The following is a 23,525-nucleotide window of genomic DNA, read 5'->3' as shown; positions in this document are numbered from 1 at the left end:
TTCTTGTCAGACTTGAAGTCCTACTACTTCACTTTCTCTTGCCTGACTTTATCATGTACTACTTCCTGACTCTTCTGTACATGCTCAATTTAAATTTAATCCTAGTCATTCTAGACCCATTTCTCAGCTTCTGACACATATGAACCTTTCTCTCATGTCCACTTCCACAAAGCCATACCTCAAGTCTTGGAACACTAGTACCATCTCATTCATTTGACACTCAGCGATCCTCATGAGTGTCAGGAAGGAAGAAATGTTGCGTGAGCTTCCAAAAGGAATGGAATATAAAATGAAGCAGTTAATGAGAAATAAACATCGATGAACTGAAATCATGCCATTTCTTCCCTGCTCATTGATCCCAGTGGAATAGAAAAGACAGCCTAGCTGAAGCAGGTACCTGAAGGAGAGACAGGAGAGACATTGGTGTTTCAGGCACATCATTGATACCACTTTGATGACCACCTTCCCTCAGACCCTGATAGAGATAACCCAGGCTTCTAAGCCCAAGGGTTCTAGGAGTAGCAGTGTCTTCCAGCCTGCCCTCATAGCCAGAACCTTTTAGGAAAATAAACCCAATGGTAGTGTTACATGGCAGCTGGTACTGCAGCACTCCTCAGCTGCCATAACTACTTTAAAGACGATGTCCATGATATCCAAGTCCTTAGCGCTGTCGAATGGTTCAACATCAGAGGGGGAATATGGTTTTACCAGTAAAAGTAACCTTTAAAAAGAAGCATTATTAATCTTTTTTTTTTTTTTTTGCTGTGCCCTTTATATCTGACTTGTAATTGAAACCTTCTTTGTATGTTGTCTTAAATATGTGATATTCTTGAGGAGAAACAATTATTTTTTCCATCAGTTTGTATCTCCAGCACTTTAAACAATGCTTTTGACATTGTAAGTGATCATTAATAAATGCTTTTCTATTCATTGATACGTAAGTAGTAATAAATACTTTATTGGGAAATGTGACATTTCCCTGTATCCCTGAATGCTTATTACAGGTTGACTATAGTTAGTTGAGTAAGAGTATATGTAGAGGCATCCAGAAGGAACAGAGCTAACAGAAGTATTGAAAGATTTTGTATTTTTTTTTTTATCAAGTAATAATTTATCCATATCAGCTGGGACCAGTACTCTCCCCTTAGCCCTAGGAACAGTTGCACCTAGAGAGATAATTCATTGAACTGCACTCCCAAGTTTCAGTGAGTGTATATGGATTACCTAGCAATTATATTTGTGTCTGACATACTATTTTTGAGAAGATTTAGAGTTTTTTTCTTTTTTAACAGACTTGGTAGTGATATTTTGCCCCCTAGATATCTTCCTGTACATTTTCCCTTTTCCACTCCCAGTTTGAGAGAACTTTGTTTAATATCATAAAAAGAATCTAAAACCAAAAGTGTAAGCAACATATGTTAATGGGATTACTGTAGAAGTTTTCCCAGTAAATAGAGGGATAAAGCAAGAATGCCTTATCTGCCCACTCTGATATAGTTCTGAAAATGCCAATACAAGCAAAGAAAGGCATCAAGAAAGGAAACAACTGTACCTTTTTGCTGATGACATGATGGTTTACTTAGAGAATCCTGGGAAATCAGCCTAGAAATAGGACAACTAATGACTTCAGGAATGTTACAAGGCTACAAAATAAACATATAAAAATAAACAATATTTCTATATAAATCCACTAGGTAATATTAGAAAGGGAAATTCCATTCAAAATAACTATAAAATGCATAAAATTTTTGGAAGTCATTCTACTAAAGTACTCTCAATATTTATATAGGCTTGATTTCACAAATAAAGAATGACTCAAATAGACTCCTAGATAATATCTAGTGCTCACGGCTGAGCTCTGCTACTGTAGTAGAAATGAGAATACTACCAGAGTTAATTTGCATTTTGAATATTTTAATTAAAATACAAAAAGGATAATTTAGAGGTAGATAAAACAATAAGAAAAATCATTTGGAAGATAAAAAGATCTAGAATACCAAGAGAAATAATGAAAAAAGGTAGCCATGATAGGGGAAGAGAATTTTCTGACCTCAAACTATATTAAAGATCAGCAACCCTAAAAACCATTTCATACTCGCTGAAGACTGGGAAAGTACGTTAATGGAACAAGACTATAATTGAAAAGAATAAAAAACCCTGACTGGGAAAACTAGAAAGCAGTATGGCAGAATTTTGGCCTAGACCAAAATATTATGCCATTTTCCATAATACATTCAAAATGTATATGTGGCCTGAATGTTAGAAAGAGTATCATATATCTTTTCCCAGCTATGAGTAGAGAGTAAGTTTTAATTATATAAGATGAAATCAATAGTTCTTATTTCATGAAATTGAAATTACTCGTGCAAACCAAAGCAGTACATCCAGGAAAAAAAGAAAATGGTTGCCTGGGGGAAAGGTGTTTATATTACATTTCTCAAATAAGAGTTAGATATCCAAAATAAATAGATATGTCTCAGAAATATATAAAACCAAAACCTGTTGTCACACAGAAAGTAGTCGCAGAATATGAGCAAACAGTTCTAAAAGAATTGAAAATTTTAATTTTTACCATAGGATATTGCATGACAATAATGGGTTAGCCACTTTTTTTATCCTAATCAAAATGATATTGTTGCATTTTGCTGTACTTGGAATCACAATTGCAGCTTTATTTCTGAATGACAAAACAAAAATCTAATGAACATCTCATTTTCTCTAATAAACTCTTCTTCCCAGCGAACTGTGAATAGAGAAGAACTTTTGAAACAGGCAGAATCTGTGATGCAGGATCTTGGCAGCTCAAGGGCCATGTTGGAAATTCAGTATGAGAATGAAGTAAGTATCTTTTGCATTATTTGAGAACCAGCTAACTGCTTAATAAAACCTCTTTTGAGCATATTCATGGAGTACTCCTGTTACTCTTTGGAGTGGGGAAAATTCTATGAAGTTATTTTTGGAGAGGAAAAGCATTTGTTTAGGGACTTACCATATGCCAAGAATTAGGAGTACAAATAGAAAATTAAGAACAATCTTCTGTTTCTTCACAGTCACATACCATTTCCCAGTTGATGGACATCCTCTCAGTTTTCAGTTCTTTGCTACCACAAAAGGAGCTACTAGAAAATAATTTTGAACATGTGGGCCCTTTTCCTCTTTCTTTGATCTCTTTGGGGTATAGACCTAGCAGTGGTGTTGCTGGGTCAGAGGGTATGCACAGTTGAATAGCTTTTGGAATGTAGTTTCAGATCATTCTCCAGAATGACTGGGCCAGTTCTCAGCTCCACCAAAAAGTGCAGTGACAAGTCTTGTTTTCCCACAGCCTCCTCCAGCATTTGTCATTTTCGTTTTTTTGTCAGTTTTGCCAGTCCCTTGCGTTTGAGGTGGTTCTTCAGAGTTGTTTAATTTTACTAGTTTTGAGCATTTTAAAGTAATATTCCCTGTGGATTTGATCTGACCTTTGTGGGAAATTCTGTGATCTTGTTTTGTTCGCTGAGACCAGAAGCACCCTTATTTATTTATACTCCTGCCTTTGGTGGACAGCAGTTATTAACATGGCATTTTTTTTTTCTTAGAGAAAAGTGCAGCTGGTTAAGTTTTAGACAGTATTGTCTTACTAAAATCGAAGTATACTATCTTATAGTTGAGAGAAACTTGGAAACTTAACTCCATCCTGGCTGATGTTCATCCTCCCCCATAAAGTAGCTGAGTGAGTAGAGTGGTCCACAATATTGGACAGGTTGCTTGATGCTCTGAGCCTCAATTTCATTTACAAATAAATGGGGTTGATGAGATGGTGTCATCTTTTCTAGCATGAAATCTAATATCCTTATTAACTAGCAAACCTTTGGAACCTCAATTTACTCATTTTCAAAGCAAGGTGATTTCTAAAATCCCTTCCTACTTACACATGTACCAGTTTTGAAGACAGCTGTACCTCAAACTAAGGTTTGATTAAAAACAAGAACATGACAGCTTCAAGATGTAGTCTAGTTTTTGCTGCTAGATTAGGATAATACACTGGCTCATGTGTTGTCAAGGTAATCATCTGCTAAGGAGGCATGGAATGAGACCTTGGAGTTCCCCATGTCCATCCTCTCATTTCAAAGATGGAGTAATTTCAAACCCAGGTATTAGAGTTCTGTCTTCTTTTCCCATATACCCTGATCCTAGTATCTTCAGTTTCCTCCTCTTCCCTCCAGAAATGAAGGAATTATTACATAAAGGACAATGGAAAATGGCACAATACTGCCTTTTGTATGGCCAGTTTGACCACGCCTTTGGTGAATTGACTGAAGATGGAATCTGCATAAATTCTAAAATGGTTCTCTTTTCTCCCCTTCATTAGGTTGGTACAGGTCTTGGGCCTACACTGGAATTTTATGCACTTGTATCTCAGGAACTACAGAGAGCTGACTTAGGCCTCTGGAGAGGCGAAGAAGTAACTCTTACTAATCCAAAAGGTGATTTGGGGCAAAATTAAATGCTCCATAGACAACAGCTCAAACAGCTTCACAATTCATTAATTCTGTTTCGAGTAGCGTCGTGCACTTCCTTGCCTTAAGTCAGTCTCTGCAAAATAGGACTTGGACTAGAAGATTTCTTTCTTTCTATGTTTTGCATGCTTCATCTTAGGGAATGTAACAATTAAAACAAAAATGGAAATCATTTTGATAGTTTGGGACTATTAGTTTGTCAAGAGTATAATGAGTTATCAGTAATTACTTGTTGTTACAGGAAGCCAAGAAGGGACCAAGTATATTCAAAACCTCCAAGGCCTATTTGCACTTCCCTTTGGCAGAACAGCCAAACCAGCGCATATTGCTAAGGTTAAGATGAAGTTTCGCTTTTTAGGAAAATTAATGGCCAAGGCTATCATGGATTTCAGATTGGTAAGTTGAAGACTATAATAATTTTTTTAAAACAAATATGTTTTCACAGATGCAATCATCAGAAGGGACTTTAGGGGCCATTTAGCCCACCCTCTCTACAGAGGAATTCCCCATATAATATACCTAGTAAGTGGTCACATGGTCTCTTCTTGAAAACTTCCAAGAAGAAGGAATCCATTGCCTACTGAGACAGCCATCCTGTTTTTAGAGAGTGGGAAATTATTAGGAACTTTTTCCCTGACATCAAGCTTACAGTGGCCTCTTTGCAACTTTGTAACTGGTGGTTTTGGTTTAGCCCTCTGGCGCCACACTGGACAAGTCTATTCCCTCTGAGTCTTCTCTCCTTCAAGCTAAACATTCCTAAATATTCCTTTAACTGATCCTCATGTCATGTTATCAAAGCCCTTCAGCCATCCTGGCTGACATGCCCTTCTTCTACTGTTGTACCCAAAATGAAGCACAGTACAACAGATCAGATCCCTGAAGAGTGGAATGCAGCAGGATTGTCACCTCCCTCTTTGGAAGAACTTTGCCCCTTCTGATGCCCCCCAAGATTGCATTTATTTTGATTGCCACAAATGTACTGTTGATTCATGTATTCAGACTGTTGAAACCCCCCAATCCATTTTGGAACAACTGCCAATCCTTGCTATACTTGTAAAGCATCCTAGTACAAGACTTTACATTTATCATTATTTTAATTGAATCTTCATAAATTCACTCCGATGCTCTAGTCTGTCAAGACCCTTTGGGATCCTGATTGTCAAGTATGTTAGTCATCCATTCTTGTTTTGTGCCATTTATAGATTTTATGAGCATTCCATTTGTGGTTTTATCCAAATCATTGATAGAAATGTTAAACAACCCAGGGCCAAGCACAGATCTCCTGTACACTATTGCCAAATTGACACTAAATCATTAAGAACTACTCTGAGTCTGTCAGTTCTCATTCCATTTCACTTTATTCTTGTGTGATGTGTTTCCCTGTTTTTTACATAAGAATAGTGGGAAATACATTACTATATCTGCTGTATTTCCTTTATCCTGTCCAATAAAGATAGGACTTGTTCATGATCAAGCCATGTAGAATTTTCCCAGGAATACAAGTCAAACCCAGTGGTCCATCGTTTATAGACTCTGATGTGTTTTTTAAGCATATCATTGAAATCTGCTGGTTCTCTCTGCTAACAGTCATGTACAACTCAGATTACTATCTTTCTGTCCTCTTACCGTGGGTCTAATAGACTACCTCAGACATTTTGGTTCTGTCATTTCCAGTGTAAAGGTCATTCTCCTTTCCTTTTTCCTTTTCCTTTTTTTTCTTTTTTTCTTTTTGGAGGGGGAAGGCAGGGCAGTTGGGGTTAAGTGACTTGCCCAAGGTTACATGGCTAAGTGTCTGAGGCAGATTTTGAACTCAGGTCCTTCTGACCCCAGGGCTGATTATTCATTTCGCCACCTAGCTGCCCCTCATTCTCCTTTACTGGGGAAATGTAACCAGAAAGGAAGTGGAGCGGCTCAGGAATCTTCTTCCTGTCTATCCCATCCCTTTTTCTCCCAATAGCCTTAGTACAAACTGAACTTTAGCATTCCCAATAGTGTTGTTTATTTTTTACAGGGCCATTCTCGTCTTTTGTTACCTTGTCTTTAAAGAAATGGTTGGCACAGTGAAGTGGGTAAAGTGCTGACCCTGGAGTCAGGAGGACCTGAGTTCAAATTCAGCCCCAGATACTTTCTAGCTGTGTGACCCTGGGTCACACAGTCGCTTAACCTCAGTTGTCTCCCCTCAAAAAAGAAATAAAGAAAAGATTGCCTGATTTTCTGTGCTTCAACAGTGATTTCTTCAGACAAAATCCATTTTTCCTCTTGGTTAGAATTGTTTCCCCTTGTGCCTTTAGAATTTCTTTATTGAGCATTTCCTGTCTGTCCCTTTTTGGCTGTGGGATCCTCCCTGACTTTTCTCTGGACCCAGTGAAGTCTGCTTTCCTCAAAACTAGAATACAGGTCAACCTGTATCCAGTTTTCCTCTGCTTTATCACAAATCCTAGGATGGATCGGTCACTTCCACAAAAGATTTTTAATCATTTCTCCCCCAGCAACCAGTTCATTCTCTTAGTGAGAATCAGATTCAGAAAATAATTTTATATTGGTTCTTCCACCTTTTCAAGGATGAAATTTTTACTAAGCCAAGTCAGGGGTCTGTTTTGAGCAGAGCAAGCTCTGGCAGATGTCTGGCTAATTGAAGTCCCTCACATGACTGCACCTTCCCAGTCACCCTTCCCAGGTTCATGTTCTGTTTGCCAAATGCCTCCTTTCTAAGCAGTGAGATAAAAACACATCTATTCTTCCTCCTTGGTCCTTTTCCTCATTCATCTTCCACATGCTTCCTTCTCTGGTTCCATGAGTTCTCTGTTCACAGTATGAAGTGCTACCTATTCTTCCTCCCCCTTTTTATCATCCTGTTTCATTTCTATGTGTCATCCAGAGCCTTGGCTGAGTTATGTCAATAGACAGACTTCTGTCAATTGACTTGATGACATGGGAAAACTACTTGGCTCTTTCATTGGATTTTGTCTTCTGTGAATTTCTAGATGTCTCTAGGTGGCTCCTTTCTTTTGAAGCAGTTCTGAATATATTTAACTTCAAGATATATACCAACAGATATATTCTTACTCACACTCCTGTCCTTTGTCATAGAAAGCCTTTTTTGACTAGATTAGCAAGATAACTGGCAAATACATTCTTACCGTCCAAACAGAGAACTGGATTTAGAGTCAGGAAGACATGAGTTCAGATCTTGTCTCAGACACTAGCTGTAACCTTGTGCACTATGTAACCTTGGGCAACTCACTTAATCTCTCTTTGCCTTAGTTTCCTAATCTGTAAAATGAGGATAATAAGAATGCATCTGCATCCCAGGGTTTTTGTGAAGATAAGTGACAACTCCAAAGTGCTTTGCAGACCTTAAAGCATGAGATAAACATTAGCTTATTGAGTACATAACTAATAGATATAATCCAGTTCTGGCCAAGAGACAGATGTTTTCGATCTTAGGCTTTGTGTCTTTTTAAAAGTTGTCAGCTTTACAATTCCTCGACTAATTTAACTTGGATAAATTATGTAGTTACTGTAAGTTTCTTATGAAGTATTTTGCTTTAGAATATTGCATCATTGGAGAAAGCAGTTATGAAGTTGAATGTTGAGGAAAAAAGATTTTATTGTTGTTTTATTAACCTTTTTTTTGATGAAAAGCTATTCTGTGAAGTTTCATTTAAAACTAGTGTGATAATAGTACTCAGGCATGAAAAATCAAGGAACATGGGAATGTAAGTGAATAGATATTATGGAAGAAAGGAATCTTCTCACAATGGCTCAGATTTCCCCAGACTTCTTTCATTTTGGCAAATATTTATTTATTTATTTAAGCAATTGGGGTTAGGTAACTTGCTCAAGGTTACACGGCCAGTTATTTCTGGGTGTGGTGCTAAGTGTCTGAGCCCGGATTTGATCCCCAGGTCATCTCAACACTGGGGCTGGTGCTCTTACTCGCTGAGCCACCTGGCTGCCCCTGCAAATATTTATTAAAGTTGTCCTATGTATAGTACTGCATTTTATCTTATCACCAGGTACTCTAGTTTTTTTTTAACTTTGTGTCTGACTTTTCTGAGGTGTGGTGGAAGGATGATAGTAGCATATTGTTGATATGACCAGTGTTAGAGAACTTGGAATCTTTGAGGTTGGCATTGGAGTGTGACTGTGGTCAAGTCTCTTAATCTCTTACTACTCCCATGCATCTAGGATGTGTCAGAGGTGGGACTTGAATCAAGTCTTCTAGTCTTAAAAGCCAGCTTTCTGTTTCTTATTAGGTGTAAAAATTGACGAAAGTATTTTTCCACTTAACCAGAAACTACATCTTTTTATTGGAAACTTGGAAATTTCATATATTCATTTTGCTTATGGAAATGCTAAAAGTGTTGCTTAAAACTCTTTGGGTTATAAGCCAGTGAACTCATTATTGCATTTCTTGTCTATTATGAATTATTGAATTATTTAATGATTTTCTATTTCTGTTCTTTAATGAATTATTGAAGCTCCTTATATAAAAATATAATTTGTAACAGAAACTTAGTCTCATTAGGGAACATTTTATATTTTTCCCCTCTAGGTGGACCTTCCCCTTGGCTTGCCTTTTTATAAATGGATGCTTCGACAAGAAACTTCACTTACATCACATGATTTGTTTGATATTGACCCAGTTGTAGCAAGATCAGTATATCATCTAGAAGATATTGTCAGACAAAAGAAAAGACTTGAACAAGATAAATCACAGGTAAGCATATAAAATGAGGAGAATGTTATACATTCTTACTTTTCATAATCTTTGTATTGATATTTAACTTCTTATAGGCATTTATTATTAAAGTATATAGAATCATAATTCTAAGAAATACACTTAAGTATATCAGCATAGCTGGTAGTAAAAAAAAAAAGAGTAGGCAATGAATGTAATAACTCATTACCATTGGCTTTATTTCTGGTTTTGGGGTTTTTTTTTTTTTTTTTGCCTTTTTGGAGGGTAGTTGGGGTTAAGTAACTTGCCCAAGGTTACACGGCTAGTTTTTTGTGTGCGTGTGTGTTAAGTGTCTGAGGTCGGAACCGAACTCAGGTCCTCCCGACTCCGGGGCCGGCACTTTACTCACTGCGCCACCTAGCCGCCCCAAATAGAAGGCAATGTGAAGTTGTTGGGGTTTGTTTTTTTTTTTTTTTGCCTTTTTGGAGGGCAATTGGGGTTAAGTAACTTGCTCAAGGTTACACGGCTAGTTTTTTGTGTGTGGGTACATTAAGTGTCTGAGACTGGAACCGAACTCCGGTCCTCTTGACTCCAGGGCTGGCACTTTACTCACTGCGCCACCTAGCCGTCCCTACTTATGTTTTAAAATTTTTAAAAAAATTTCTTTGGCTTTTATGTTATTTTCATTTTCTACTACCTGCTTCAACCTATGTCCTTCCCCCACAGCCCTATAGCCATCCCTTTATAAAATATAATTTTTTTAATGAGAAGAAAAAAGTTCAGCAAAATGAACTAAGTTATGGAAAACATACAGTGATCCACGTCTATGGTTCCGTACTTCTTCCAGAGAAGCTGTGAGAGATTTCTTCTCATCTGTTTTCTTGGAGGCCAAATGTTTTTGATGTTATAATTAGCAGGATTCATTTTTGATCTTTCCACTTAAATGTAGTCATTGTGTATGTTGTTTTCCTGATTCTATTTCACTTTGTATCACTTTTTATAGTCTTACTTCTTCCCTCTATTTAGTCATATTCAGCAAGTCTTGATGTATAGTCATGTCCCTACATTCATATAACACTGTTTAGTCTTTTTCTGAAAGTAGCGACTTGGGTTTCGAGTCCCTAAAACTCCAAAGTGCTTTGCAGAATTGTTGGATCAATTCATAACTCCAACAGCAATGCATTTTAGTGTGCTTGTCTTTTCCACAACTCCATTCCCATCTTTCATCAGCCAGTTTGCTGGGTGTGAGATAATACTTCATAATTGTTTTGATTTGCCTTTTTCTTACTGGAGATTTGGACTATTCTCTCATCTGGTTATTAATATTTTGAAGTTCTTCTGAGAATTGTTTATTCTTTTTTGGGTGGGAGACATTTCCACTGTTGACTTCTTGTGATACTAGCCCCTTAAGAGATGTTTGATGCTTAAAAAAAAAATGTTTTTTACATGCAACTGGGAAATAAGATATACAGGTACTAGGGTATAGAAATTCCTCTTGCCTTACTAGATAGAAAGTTAGGGGGGTTACAAGAGAACAGATTTGGGGAAGGGGTATTCAGTAGGCTAGCTATCTTGGGGTGGGGGTAGGGGAAAGATGGGGAAAAATTTGTAACTCTTGTGGAAATGAATGTTGAAAACTAAAAATAAATAAATTGGGAAAAAATTAAGATTTGATACAAAGTTTTTTTTTTTTACTTTTTGTTGCATTAATTTTGTTTGTGCAAAATCTTCACTTTAAATGTAATAGAAATTGTCTCTTTTATCCTTTGAAGTTTCTGCTTATCCCTTGTTTGAGTTAAGAAGGTATGCTGGGTATAGTGGCTTATGTTTGCAATCCCTGATCCTGGAGGAGGCTAGGCTAGTAGGTCCCATGAGTTTAGGATTTCTGAGCTACAGTAGGGCTGGAGTTGATCAGGTGCCCCCACTTAGTTCAAGACCAATGTGACTTTTCTATCGGTTCATTTAAGTCTTCCAGGTTTTTCTGAAACTCATAGCACATAGTATTCCATACAATCATATACCACAACTTGTTCCACCATTTCCCAATTTATAGGCCTCCTTTCAATTTCCAATTCTTTGTCACCACAAAAAGAGCTGTTGTATTTTTGTACATTTAGGTATCTTTCTTTTTCCTTTGATTTCTTTGGATTACAGACCTGATAGTGATATTACTGGGTCAAAGAGCATTGATAGTCCTTTGGACAGAGTTGCAAATTGTTTTCCAGGATGATTGGACAAGTTCACAACTCCACTAACAGTGCATTAGGGTCCCTGTTTTTCCACATCCCCTCTAGTCTAGCATTTGCCCTTTTCTTTTTCTGTTAGCCAGTCTGATATGTATGAAGTGATACTTTAGAATTGTTTTAATTTTTATCTTTCTATTCATTTGATTTGGAACATTTTTTGTATGGTTATAAAGAGCTTTGATTTCTTCTTCTGAAAACTGCCCGTTTGTGTCCTTTGACCATTTGTCACTTGGGGAATAGTGCATATTTTTTATCAATTTGACTCAAATCCATATCTATTTAAAAAATGGAAAACTTGCCAAAAAGTTTTTTTTCCTCAGGTTCATGCTTTACTTCTAATTTCACTGCATTGGTTTTATTTATGTAAAACCTTTCATATTTCCTGTAATCAAAATTATCCTTCTCCCCTCCTATGATCCTATCTTTTGCTTGTTCATAAACTCTTCCCTTATCCATAGATCTGACAGGTAATGTTATTCCCCTCATTTACTTTACGTAAATCACCTTTACGTCCAAATTGTTTACCCATTTTGACCTTATCTGGTATGCAGTATGAAATATTGATCTGCATCTAGTTTCTGCTAGAGTATTTTGCAATTTTCCCAGCAATTTTTGTTAAATAATGAGTTGTTAGTCCAAAAGCTTAGATCTTTGAGTTTATCATTTGCTGCTGTGTACTATGTACCTAATCTATTCCACTTAAACCTATTTCTTGGCTAGTACCACATTGTTTCGATGATTAATACATTGCAGTATAGTTTGACATCTGGTACTGCCAGACTGCCTTTCTTCACATTTTTTTTTTTGTTGTTGATCCCTTAATATCCTTGAGTTCAGGTGAATTTTTAAATTAATTTTTCTAGCTTCATAAAATCATTCTTTGATAGTTGGATTGGTATAGCACACTGAATAAGTGAATTAATTTAGGCTCAGCCTGCCCATGAGCAATTAATATTTCTCCAGTTATTTAGCTCTGTCTTAGTTTGTATGAAAAGTGTTTTGAAATTGTTCACGTAGTCTCTGAGTTTGTCTTGGTGAGTAAACTCTTCAGTGTTTTATATTGTCTGCAGTTATTTTAAAAGGGAATTTTTTTTTTCCCTGCTGGGTTTTGTTGGTAAGGTAACATGTAGAAATTCTGATGGTTTGTGTGAATTTATTTTTTATCCTGCAACTTTAGTTGTTAATTGTTTCAACCACTTTTCAAATTGTAGGCTTCTTGTGGACATTTCTCTTTGAACTGAACCCAAAAGTAACTATATGATCCTATGTTTATTTTCTGTTTGTTGTTAACCTTTGAGCTTTCCTTTTAAAACATGAAAAGCATAGGCTGCTTTTTTAAGGATTGTAATGTCACTTAATGCTTAGTTTTAAACTTTTTATCATATTGCAGCATCCCTGGAATTTCTGGAATGTTTCAATGATCTGATTTATTTTTAGTGTCCTTCCCTTTTAAATATAGGACAATAGAAGGAGACTATCTGCTTAGGTCAAAACCTTCCTGTCACATGATCTTGAAGTACCTTGTTATTTATCTTCTTTCTTCCCTCTGGCATCTTTTGCTCTTTTCACTCAAGGATTTTACAGTTAATTATATAAATTTAGAAGTACCCAAGGCTAGGAAAAGCTTTATGAAAGGTTCTGAGAACTGTGTGGTGTGGCCAGGTGGCATTTTGTTGAACTCTTGGAACTTCATTTGGTTGAGGAGGAGTAAAAGTTATTTTTTAATATTTTAAGGGCAACTAGGTGGTACAGTTGATAGAGTACTAGGCCCTGAAGTCAGGAAGACTCATCTTTCTGAGTTCAAAGCTGGCCTCAGACACTAAATGGGTCACTCTGGGTAAGCAACCTAACCCAGTTTGCCTTAGTTTCCTCATGTTCTGGAGAAGGAAATGGCAAACCGCTCAAGTATCTTTGCCAAGAAAACCCCAAATAGGGTCACGAGGAATCGAATGTGACTAAAATGACTGGACAACAACAATAAAAATGAATTCCTTTTTGTTAAATGAGAATGTTATGTATTTGGTTTGTATTATCAGTGATTTAATGAATTTTTTGGGATATATTAATGTACAATTAAAAAACAACTATGAAGAAATGCAAATTAAAGCAACTCTGACATACCATATTACACCTATCAGATTGACTAGCATGACAAAACAGGAAAATGACAAATGTTGGAGATGTGGAAAAATTGGAATACTGATGCATTGTTGGTGGAGTTGTGAAATGATCCAACCATTCTGGAGAGCAATTTGGAACTATGCCCAAAGGGTTGTAAAGCTGTGTGGGGTTTTTTGTTGTTGTTGTTTTGTTTGTTTTTTGTTTGTTTTGCTTTTTGGAGGGGGGGAAGGCAGGGCAATTGGGGTTAAGTGACTTGCCCAAGGTCACACAACTAGTAAGTGTTAAATGTCTGAGGCTGGATTTGAACTCGGGTCCTCCTGACTCCAGGGCCAGTCCTCTATACACTGCGCCACTTAGCTGCCCGTGTTTTGTTTTTCTTTCTCATGGCTTCTCCCATTCATTATAATTCATCTATACAACATAACTAATGTGAAAATGTATTTAATAGGAATGAATATATAAAGCCTATATCATATTGCAAGCTGTCTTGGGGAGAGATGGGAGAGGGAGGGGGGAAAATGTAAAACTTACAGAAGTAAATGTTGAAAACTAAAAGTAAATTTAAAAAAGAAATGAGTAGGTTGATTTCAGAAAAATCTGGAAAGATTTACATGAACTGTTGCTGAGTGAAGGGAGCAGAACCACAGAACATTGTACACAGTAACAACAACATTGTATAGATAACCAACTTTGCTAGACTTAGCTCTTCTCAGTAATGCAATGATCTAAGATAATTCCAAAAGACTCATGATGGAAAATGCTGTCCACATCCAGAGAAAGAACCATGGAGTCTGAATGTAAATCGAAACATATTTTCTCTCTCCTTAATTTCGTGTGTTTTTTCCCTTTTATTCTGATTCTTCTTTAACAACATGACTAATGTGGAAATATGTTTAATATGATTGTATCTGCTGTCTAGGAGAGAGGGGAAAAAATTTAGAACTTAATCTTATAAAAGTAAATGTTGAAAACTAATCAAGAGAAAAAAATAATCACTTTTTTTCTTGTTTTAAAAACTCTTCATACATTTCCTTTTAAGAATATATTGCATCTTTTTCTATACTGGTTTGAGTTGGACTAATTGTAATAGTAATTAATGAATTGTGCTTTACTGTTTTACCCTTCCATATTTTTAGACCAAAGAGAGTCTACAGTATGCATTGGAGACCTTGAATATGAATGGCTGCTCAGTGGAAGACCTAGGATTGGATTTCACACTACCAGGGTTTCCCAACATAGAACTAAAGAAAGGGGGGAAGGATATACCTGTCACCATCCACAATTTAGAAGAGTATCTACGAGTATGTAATACAAAGGAATTTTTTCAGGGGAGGGAAAGTTTTTATAAGCTTATCTTTCCTCAATGCTTTTTTTTTTTTTCTGGATAGTTCTAACTGTACTGATTTTAAAGAGTCAGTCTTCTTATATTATTTGGTGATCTAGTGGTGTATTTAAATATAATCTTACTCATTATGTTCTCTGTATATAATTTATACTGGATATCATATATGAAATTCAGGTTCTGGACAAAGTTCATTTGTTTATATTGACGTAATTAAAGGTAGCAAGTCATATAATCTTAGGATTGGAATGGACTACAGGCAGCATACTTGGAAAAGATCCTCTTTTGCATCCTGATCAACCTTTGCCCGAAGACCTCTAATGAGAGAAAACCCACTCACTACTTCCTAGGCAGCCCAGTTCATCCATTTCTGTGCAGCCCTAACTGTTAGGAAGTTTCCTTGACATCACACTTAGATTTGCCTCTGAAACTTGTCCCATGAAATGCAGTTCTCATCACTGAAGTTGTCAGGAGCACAGCTAACCCTCTTCCATATCACAGGCCCTTCACATGCTGGAAAGTAGCTATCTTAAATATTCTCTTCTCCAAGCTAAATATACTCAGTTCCTGGAAACAAAGCTTGTACAATTGATTTGGTGATGATTAGACAAGTGGTATGTGAAGATAATGGAATATTACTCAGTTATAAAATAACAAATACAAAGAATCTGGCAGTATAGGAGACCTGAGACAAAGTCTTAATTTTTGTTTACAAGATCTAGGAGAGTATGGAGGAAGGATGTACTCAGAAATGAATGTGATATGAGAAAAGGTATTAAATAATAATTTTTAAAGGAAACTGAACAGGGAAGTAAACTAATTTCTTCAGCTGATCCTATGGTGTGAACTTAAGATCCTCCACCATCTTGACTGCCCTCCTGTGTGCTCTCCTGCTCATAGGTATCTTTGTAAAATGTGGTACCCAGGCCAGGGCATAGTAGAGTGGCACTCTTCCCTTCCTACTTTGTTACAGAACAATATGCAGCCTAAAATTGTGTTAGTTTTCTTAGCTGCCATATCCCACTGTTGAGTGATTGCATTGCAGTCCACCAAAAGCAAATCACAACATGATGTCTTTGGTAATTTGTGTACACTTAAAACTTTTCTGCTTTATCCATTTTATTTATTATTCCGTTTTTATTTATTTTATTTATTCCGTTTTATCTAGTGAAAATATATAGCTTTAGGGGCGGCCAGGTGGCTCAGCGAGTAAGAGCACTGGCTCTAGTGTCAGGATGACCTGGGGATCAAATCCGGGCTCAGATACTTAGCACCACACCCAGAAATAACTGGCCGTGTAACCTTGAGCAAGTTACTTAACCCTAATTGCTTAAAAAAAAAAAAATTATATATATAGCTTTCTTGATGAATTATAACAGTAAGTTCTAGATTCTACCTTTCTTCTTGTAATTCTTCCCCATCCAACAAAAGCCAGCCCTCCCTTTTAAATTGAATGGTGCTGTTTTAACTCAACTAGTTTGGGATTAAACTTGCTAATTTAAGAAGTTAAATTGTGCATAGAGCCTATCTGATAAATAAATAATACTTTAATCCCCTCCCCTCTCTAGAGACTGTAGTATTGTCTCACTCCCCCTCCCACCCTTCTCTCCTCTACCTCCCATTAGTGCTGAAGGGAGGGGGGGAGGTGTTTGTATGTTTGTTCTTGTTATATCTATCTAGTCAGAAATACCCATTCTTGACTAACCTTTCTGGTTGGTGAAATCTGAAGGGCCATTGGCATGTTTCATGTGCTGGCACAGCTAACAAAGCTGGTGCCATGTTTCCTGCTTGGCATGGTGAAAAGCTGCAAGACCCTTCTGAGAATCATGACCCTTAGCTGTGTGGAGAAGCAGGGACCTAGAGAATCAGTGGATATCAGTAATTCGACCTTAAGTGTTTGGTTGTAGAATAACTGGGTAGGGGAAATCAGGTCGCTCTTTCTTGCCCACGGTTTCCAAGGGTTGTGAAGGGCCTTAAGATCACACAACAGATGGGACAGTGTTGAAGAAAATTACAGTGTTTAACCTTCCTGGTGGAGAGGGCAGTATAAAATAGCTATCTCTTATCAGGTGGAATCACATTGGTTCTGTGGGTCCTAAACTAAGTGTCAAGGTTCAGTGAGTACAAGTTGCAAAGAGGTAGATTTTAGACTGATGCAAGGCAAAACGGAGCTGTCCACAACTAGAATGAGCTGCCTGTAAATGTGCCTGGCTCCTCCTTGGAGTTCTTCACACAGGATGAAGTGTGCTGAGCCTGGAGGCAAGAGGACCTGGGTTCAGACCTGGCCTTGGACACTTACTAGATGTGTGACTATGGACATGTCGCTTACAGCCTCGTCCACTGTGGTTTCCTCCACTCTAACATGGGGGTAATAGTAGCACCTGCCTCTCAGGGCTTCTGTGTACTTGTAAAGCACAGTGCCAGGCACATAGTTGATGCTGTGTAAATACTGGTTATTGTGGAGCTGATGGTGGTGATGCTATTGTAGGGTGATGTTAGACATCACAGATGGCTTCTAAGGTCCGTTTTGACACTCACATTCTGTTTTGTGTTGTCACATCTAACCCTAACTTGCCTTTGGTTTCTTCATCTATAAAATGAGGGAGGGAGTCACAAAATTATCTAATTCTATTACATTACATTCAGTTAGACTTTTATGTCATTGCTCATTTCACATAAACAAGTATGCATTGCTAGAATGCTTCAGCAGCTGTACATCAAAAGTAAGTGTACTTCAGCCAAGCAGCTCTTCATGAATTTGCATTCTAATAAAAATTTCCTGTTAACTACAGCATGCTGCAAGTATTTTCAGAGATTCTAGCCCCATCTTCCTCAAAACTTAATAGGTTCTTCTGTTCTGATGCAAAAAATTCTTAACAGAAATGTTGTTTCATGATTTATTTTCTTCCCATAAATGATATTCAGGTGATACTTTACTCTTTTGATTGAATAGAAACTGTTAGGCTAATAGTTATTTCAGCTTTAATGAGATTTAGAAGTAAAGCCATTTAGGGGAATGAGATGCAAATAGTCTTGAATGATTTTGACAAATTATTTCTCATGTTATCTAAAATGATACTTTGGATTTGGCTGGGAATTATTTTTTCCATCAAGCCTAAACTAAGTATGTGTGAGGATTTTTGTGAAAAAGAAGAAAGCAAACCCTAAACACAAGTATAGATGAAATTTTTTCATTGCCTGAGGCTTGATTAAAAAAAAAAAAACTTTGATGAAATTACTTTCCAATACATTTTGTCAGAGGCCTAATAGCTTATAGAATAGCAGTTTCATTATATTTTGCCACTCATTAAATTAAAAAATTTCATGAAATCTTTTTAATGTCTAATTTTTTTTAGCTGGTTATATTCTGGGCACTAAATGAAGGTGTTGCCAGGCAGTTTGATTCATTCAGAGATGGATTTGAATCAGTCTTCCCACTCAGCCATCTTCAGTACTTCTATCCTGAGGAAGTAAGTAATTTTCTGAGTATAATACCAGTCTTGTAAAGGGCCCACAAGTCCCATATTCTTCTTCTTTTCCTACTTCACAATCAGGTCCTCCTCCTCCCCTTCCTTGATTACAGTTTCTAACAGTTATACTACCATGACCAAGATTTGTAAGCTTCAAGGGTCAGGCCGCGTGTTGCTAATCTTTATGTGCCTTGCAGTGTCTCGCGCAGTAAATGCTTATTGAACTGAGATGGAGGGGGGCCGGTAGCCCAGACAGAGCAGCATCGTAGGGTGACACTGTTGTCCACGAGATTTTGCTCATATTCATTTATGTTTCTCCTCTAAAGTATCTGCCAACTGAGAGTCACATTTCCTCCTGCTTCTCAATTTCTTCTGTGGGAGTGAAGGTTCAATGTGTGGCTCAGTGGATTTAGGTGCTGGGAACGTTATCAAGGTATTTTAAAACTGAATTTTACACTTAATTAGGTAACATGTTTGTTATACACATAGTCGAGGTTGGTATTAGTGACATGTTGGAAGTGGTAATTGGCTGCCATGACCCTGGAAAAGTAGTCATTGGTGGTATTATTGCACAGGAAAAGTCAGGTTATTGTGTACCTAATTTTACAATGAACTGCATTTTTGTGAAAGAGACTAATTCTAATAGTGTTAGAGCCAGTTTGATCCAGTTGTTCACACTGTCCTTCCGTCAAGTACAACTTTGATGCTTCTTTTTGTAATGGAGGTGACCTTTGATTCTTGAAGACTCTGCTAGTAGAGCCCAAGCTATGAGTGTTTGGTTGGTGTGAGGGACTTGGGTATCGCCCACAGAATTACAGAGAGGTTCATCACCACAAAGCTTGCCACTTTATCTCTTAAGGAGTTAGGAGAGAGGAGGACTTACAATAATTCAGAAGAACATCTGCTTAAGTATAACATAGAGAGGTTGTGATCTTTGTGAGTGGAGTAAATATTCCTATTAAGGAAATAATACAGACATGTGGGCTACCATACACGCTTTCCTCTACCAAAACTTTTCAAACAGGGCATATTATTAAGGCAGCCCATCACAAGTCTGATTGCCTCTTGCTCCCCTGTATCCTCCTAGTCCAGCCACATCTCCTGTTTGTGAGGGGAGCTCTTTTTACTGGCCATTGTAAGAATACTTTCTTCCTGTGTGTTTAAAAATGTAGCTGGACCAGCTTCTGTGTGGCAGCAAAGCAGACACTTGGGATGCAAAGACCCTGATGGAGTGCTGCAGGCCCGATCATGGCTACACACACGACAGGTAACAGTGACCAAAGGTCTGCTGCTTCAGAGGATTTTTCTTCTTGGAATTTGACATGAGGCGGGCGGGTCCCATGACAAGGGATTTTCTAGCTTAAACAAGAACATTTGTTTTAAAGCATCTCCTTCAACACATTCTTGAGTTTTTTACCTTAGCCTACTAACTAGTAAAAGCCAAGAAGCTCATTTTCAAGTGATGATCAAAAAGTAAAAGAAAAATTGCAGTTAATATCAATAGAAAGATCCAGAATATCTAAAACACCTAGGTAGTGAGTGACCTGTTTATTAATGATAATTGAAATTTAGATAGTGGCTTATTTATAGAATACTTTATCTGTTTCTCTGTCTACCTATATTTATATCCATCTACAAATAACAGATGTTTTAAATGTTATGTCAATAGATTTATATAGATATCTTTTTCTATCTCTCTAAATAATGTTACTATCTAATTTAAAGTTGTCGTTAATAAATTAGGTCAACACTTAGGTATCTTGGAAATTGTGGATCCAAGATTTTGTTATATTGATAATAATCTTGTCTCTCTTTCCTCCCCTCCCTCTCTCCCTGACTAGTCAAAAGCTGGAACTTGAATCTCAAAATGTCTGATTCAGAGTCCAGTTTTCTGGACTCATCTCATCATTTTAGATAATTATTGTTGTAGTTCTTGTCATTGTTACTGTCAGTTCTAGAATGAAACTATCTTCCTGGCCATTGTTCATTATATACTTTTTTCTGTTTTAGTCGAGCTGTGAAGTACCTGTTTGAGATTCTCAGTGGTTTTGATAATGAGCAGCAGAGATTATTTCTTCAGTTTGTGACTGGTAGCCCAAGATTGCCTGTAGGAGGTAGGTATATGTCTAGTTGGCTTTTATCTCACATCTCTATATAACTGTTGTGTTCCTAGGCTTTTTTAAATAACTGTTTTAGCATAGTTAACATGATAGAACATGAAGACTCTCATCTTGGTTGTTAGTTGTTTCAATTTTTCTAATTTAATTTATCAGACCTAGAAGGTAAGAATTATACGAGTTGCTATATAGTATATGTTTAGTAATCATTACATACATGACTTAAATGACAAGAAAATACATGTAGGTAGAGTCTTAATAAAAATAATTTCATTTGATAGAATTAGTAACATGAAGTGATGTAGTTATTTGATCTTTTTCATGGACAATTTCATGCAGTTTTCTTTCCTTTTAAATAAAATTCAAAGATATTAGGAGTGTTAGGAAAGTTAAAATGTCAATTATTGATGAAAATTCTGGTCCTCATTTAGAATTAAATCTTAGTGGTAATCTTATCTTCTATTTTAACAGATAGGTTTTTTTTTTTTTTGCCTTTTTTTGGAGGGCAATTGGGGTTAAGTGACTTGCCCAGGGTCACACAGCTAGTTTTTGTGTTAAGTGTCTGAGGCTGGATTTGAACTCAGGTCCTCCTGACTCCAGGGCCAGTGCTCTATTCACTGTGCTACATAGCCGCCCCTATTTTAACAGATAGTTAAAAAAAAAATTGGGGGGGGGGAATTGGGGTTAAATAACTTGCCCAAAGTCACACAGCTAGTAACTGTGTCAAGTATCTGAGGCCAGATTTGAACTCAGGTCCTCCTGACTCCAGGGCCAGTGCTCTATTCACTGTGCCACCTAGCCGCCCCTTAAAAATATTTTTTAAATGTTGAGTTTAATATATATTCCATGCTGACTTGTAAAGTTAATGTGTGTATATAAGAAGCAAAATGAGTTATCACATCAGATGATCAGGATAGGTTTGATTGCTAAGCTACGGAAGGTTGGTGACCTGCACAGATGTTGGCATTTCCAGGCCGTGCATTTTCATGTTTTGATAAAAGTATAAGAAAGCATGTTGTTTCTGTGATTCCTCACTGACCCTTCTCCCCCCCCCCCCTTTTTTTTAATTGTCAAGAGATTTCCACTGTGTAAACTATCTGAACTTCTCTGATGGATGTACTTGGTAAAAATTGGCCAGATATACTTTGCTTTTAACAACAAGAACCTATTTATTAAAACTCATTTAAAATCTTAATTATTACCAAGGATCTTACATGCTTATTGATAAGCGCATTGGCCTTTTCTTCCTTTCCTCTCAATCAGGCTTCCGAAGTTTGAATCCTCCTTTGACAATTGTCCGCAAGACCTTTGAGTCAACAGAAAATCCAGACGACTTCTTGCCCTCAGTAATGACTTGTGTGAACTATCTCAAGTTGCCAGACTATTCAAGTATTGAGATTATGCGTGAAAAACTGTTGATAGCTGCCAGAGAGGGGCAGCAGTCATTCCATCTTTCCTGATCACAATGAAAAATGCAATGTCTGCCTGTTACAGCAAAAGAGAAAAAAATCATGATTTCTTTTCTAAATGTATCACCTGAGTCAAGGAAACGTGTTACTCCTTCTTGTAGAAAAACGGCTTGCAGATTATAAAAGAGACACTTGGTTGATATTTCCTAATGGCCCCATGGACTTAAAGTGATCAGGCCCTAAAAAGTTGTTGTGACAAGGTTTCTTTAGCAAGTTCTTGTTTAAATTATCATTTATTTGATGAGTGAAGTTTTTAAACTTGCTTTGCTGTGTGAAATTTAAAAAGGGATGTTTTTCCAGGCTGGAACAATAAAATGTCGCTGTGCAGTTTAATACTGGGCTGTGTGTATCCATCTAGCTAAGTCTGCAGTTTTATTTCCTCCAAAGACAACTTTTGTACATAAGTACAGAAATTAAAACTCACATGTATTTGACATATAATTTAGTAGGCTAGCTCTCTGTACCTTCACTTGCCTCTGATTTTTCTCCCTTCCTCAGTGTATTGTCTGATGTGCAATTCACATGGTTCTTTTTTGTGTACAGCACTCACAACAATTGTTACATTTTCGTTGGCATGGGCGTTTACCGTTCCATGTTTTTTCTCAAATTAAGATATAATTTAAATTTTACTGAATTAAAATATATTGTCAATATAACTCAACCTTTGTAACTAGGTAGATTCTTTCTTATAGCTTAGTTTTAATGTAGTTGTAGGCTCTATTGGCGCTATAGCCTTTATCAGATGACACACTAGGACTGTTGATACAGTTATTTCAGGCAACAAAAGCCTCCAAAATGGAGGTGAGGAAGAAATCTGTGTGTGTGTGTGTGTGTGTGTGTGTGGTGTGTGTGTGTGTGTGTGTGTGTGTGTGTGTGTGTGTGTGTGTGTGTGTGTGTAGTTGAAAAATTGAACAGATTGGGCTGGCCACTATTTATTATTATATGGCCAGAGCATTTTGAATTGATGTAAAGTTTTAAAAGTAAATTAGCAGTTTTCACTCCCTGTTCTAGGAAAACTTTTTTTTCCCTTGTTCTTAAGTTCTTGCTTTTCTTTCATAGTTTTGCTTTAATTCCTTTCTCTTAACCCTTCCTTCCTTCCCTCCCCTCTCCCGCAGTGCTAGCTTGGAACAAACAGTTCAGCCTTTGTCTTGAACACAGATAAAGCACCTGTAAGCAATGCTCTGTCCAACTGTTTTATGTGCTGATTTCTCAAATCTGCAATAATTTACTTCATCAGGTTAATGTTTTTACCTGAATATAAATAAATAAAGTTTGCTTCACCTTTTTGTTTATAGTTTTGTACTGTATCTATAAGTTCAGTTGTGTAAATTTATTTCAATGCTAGTAAATCATTTAAATCTCCATGACTAATTGCCTATGGTCGTGGCTGATTTGCTATTTAACAAGAGTTTGCAATATATTCTATTAAATTCTGTGGAGAGATGAGTGAAGGAGATTCTTTCCTTCCATGGGTTAAATATTTACAGTCTGCTACAAACATTCTTGAGAAAGAACTTTCTGAGTCATCTCTGAAAATCTGAGATGAGCTAATTATTTTTATTCAACTTTGAGAAATCAAA

General features: G+C 36.9%; 1 protein-coding gene across 13 annotated transcripts in view; it reads left to right on the top strand.

The window, feature by feature from the left end:
- TRIP12 (thyroid hormone receptor interactor 12) overlaps window positions 1–23,252 on the top strand; it is a 199,150-nt gene extending 175,898 nt beyond the window's left edge. For all 13 annotated transcript variants that reach the window (XM_069104627.1, XM_069104626.1, XM_069104625.1 and 10 more), the window contains 9 exons: window positions 2,740–2,838; window positions 4,349–4,463; window positions 4,738–4,892; window positions 9,055–9,219; window positions 14,684–14,848; window positions 18,246–18,359; window positions 19,532–19,626; window positions 20,370–20,473; window positions 21,740–23,252. In XM_069104627.1, the coding sequence (XP_068960728.1) occupies window positions 2,740–2,838; window positions 4,349–4,463; window positions 4,738–4,892; window positions 9,055–9,219; window positions 14,684–14,848; window positions 18,246–18,359; window positions 19,532–19,626; window positions 20,370–20,473; window positions 21,740–21,936 (1,209 nt within the window). In that variant the 3' untranslated portion in view covers window positions 21,937–23,252. The remainder of the gene's footprint in view (window positions 1–2,739; window positions 2,839–4,348; window positions 4,464–4,737; window positions 4,893–9,054; window positions 9,220–14,683; window positions 14,849–18,245; window positions 18,360–19,531; window positions 19,627–20,369; window positions 20,474–21,739) is intronic.
- The last annotated feature ends 273 nt before the right edge of the window (window positions 23,253–23,525 follow it).

The sequence above is a fragment of the Petaurus breviceps genome, unplaced genomic scaffold, assembly GCF_028583685.1.
Source record: "Petaurus breviceps papuanus isolate PSGF00001 unplaced genomic scaffold, PetGlider_PUasm1.0 688, whole genome shotgun sequence".
Taxonomy (NCBI): domain Eukaryota; kingdom Metazoa; phylum Chordata; class Mammalia; order Diprotodontia; family Petauridae; genus Petaurus; species Petaurus breviceps.
This window is presented reverse-complemented; position numbering and strand designations above follow the sequence as displayed.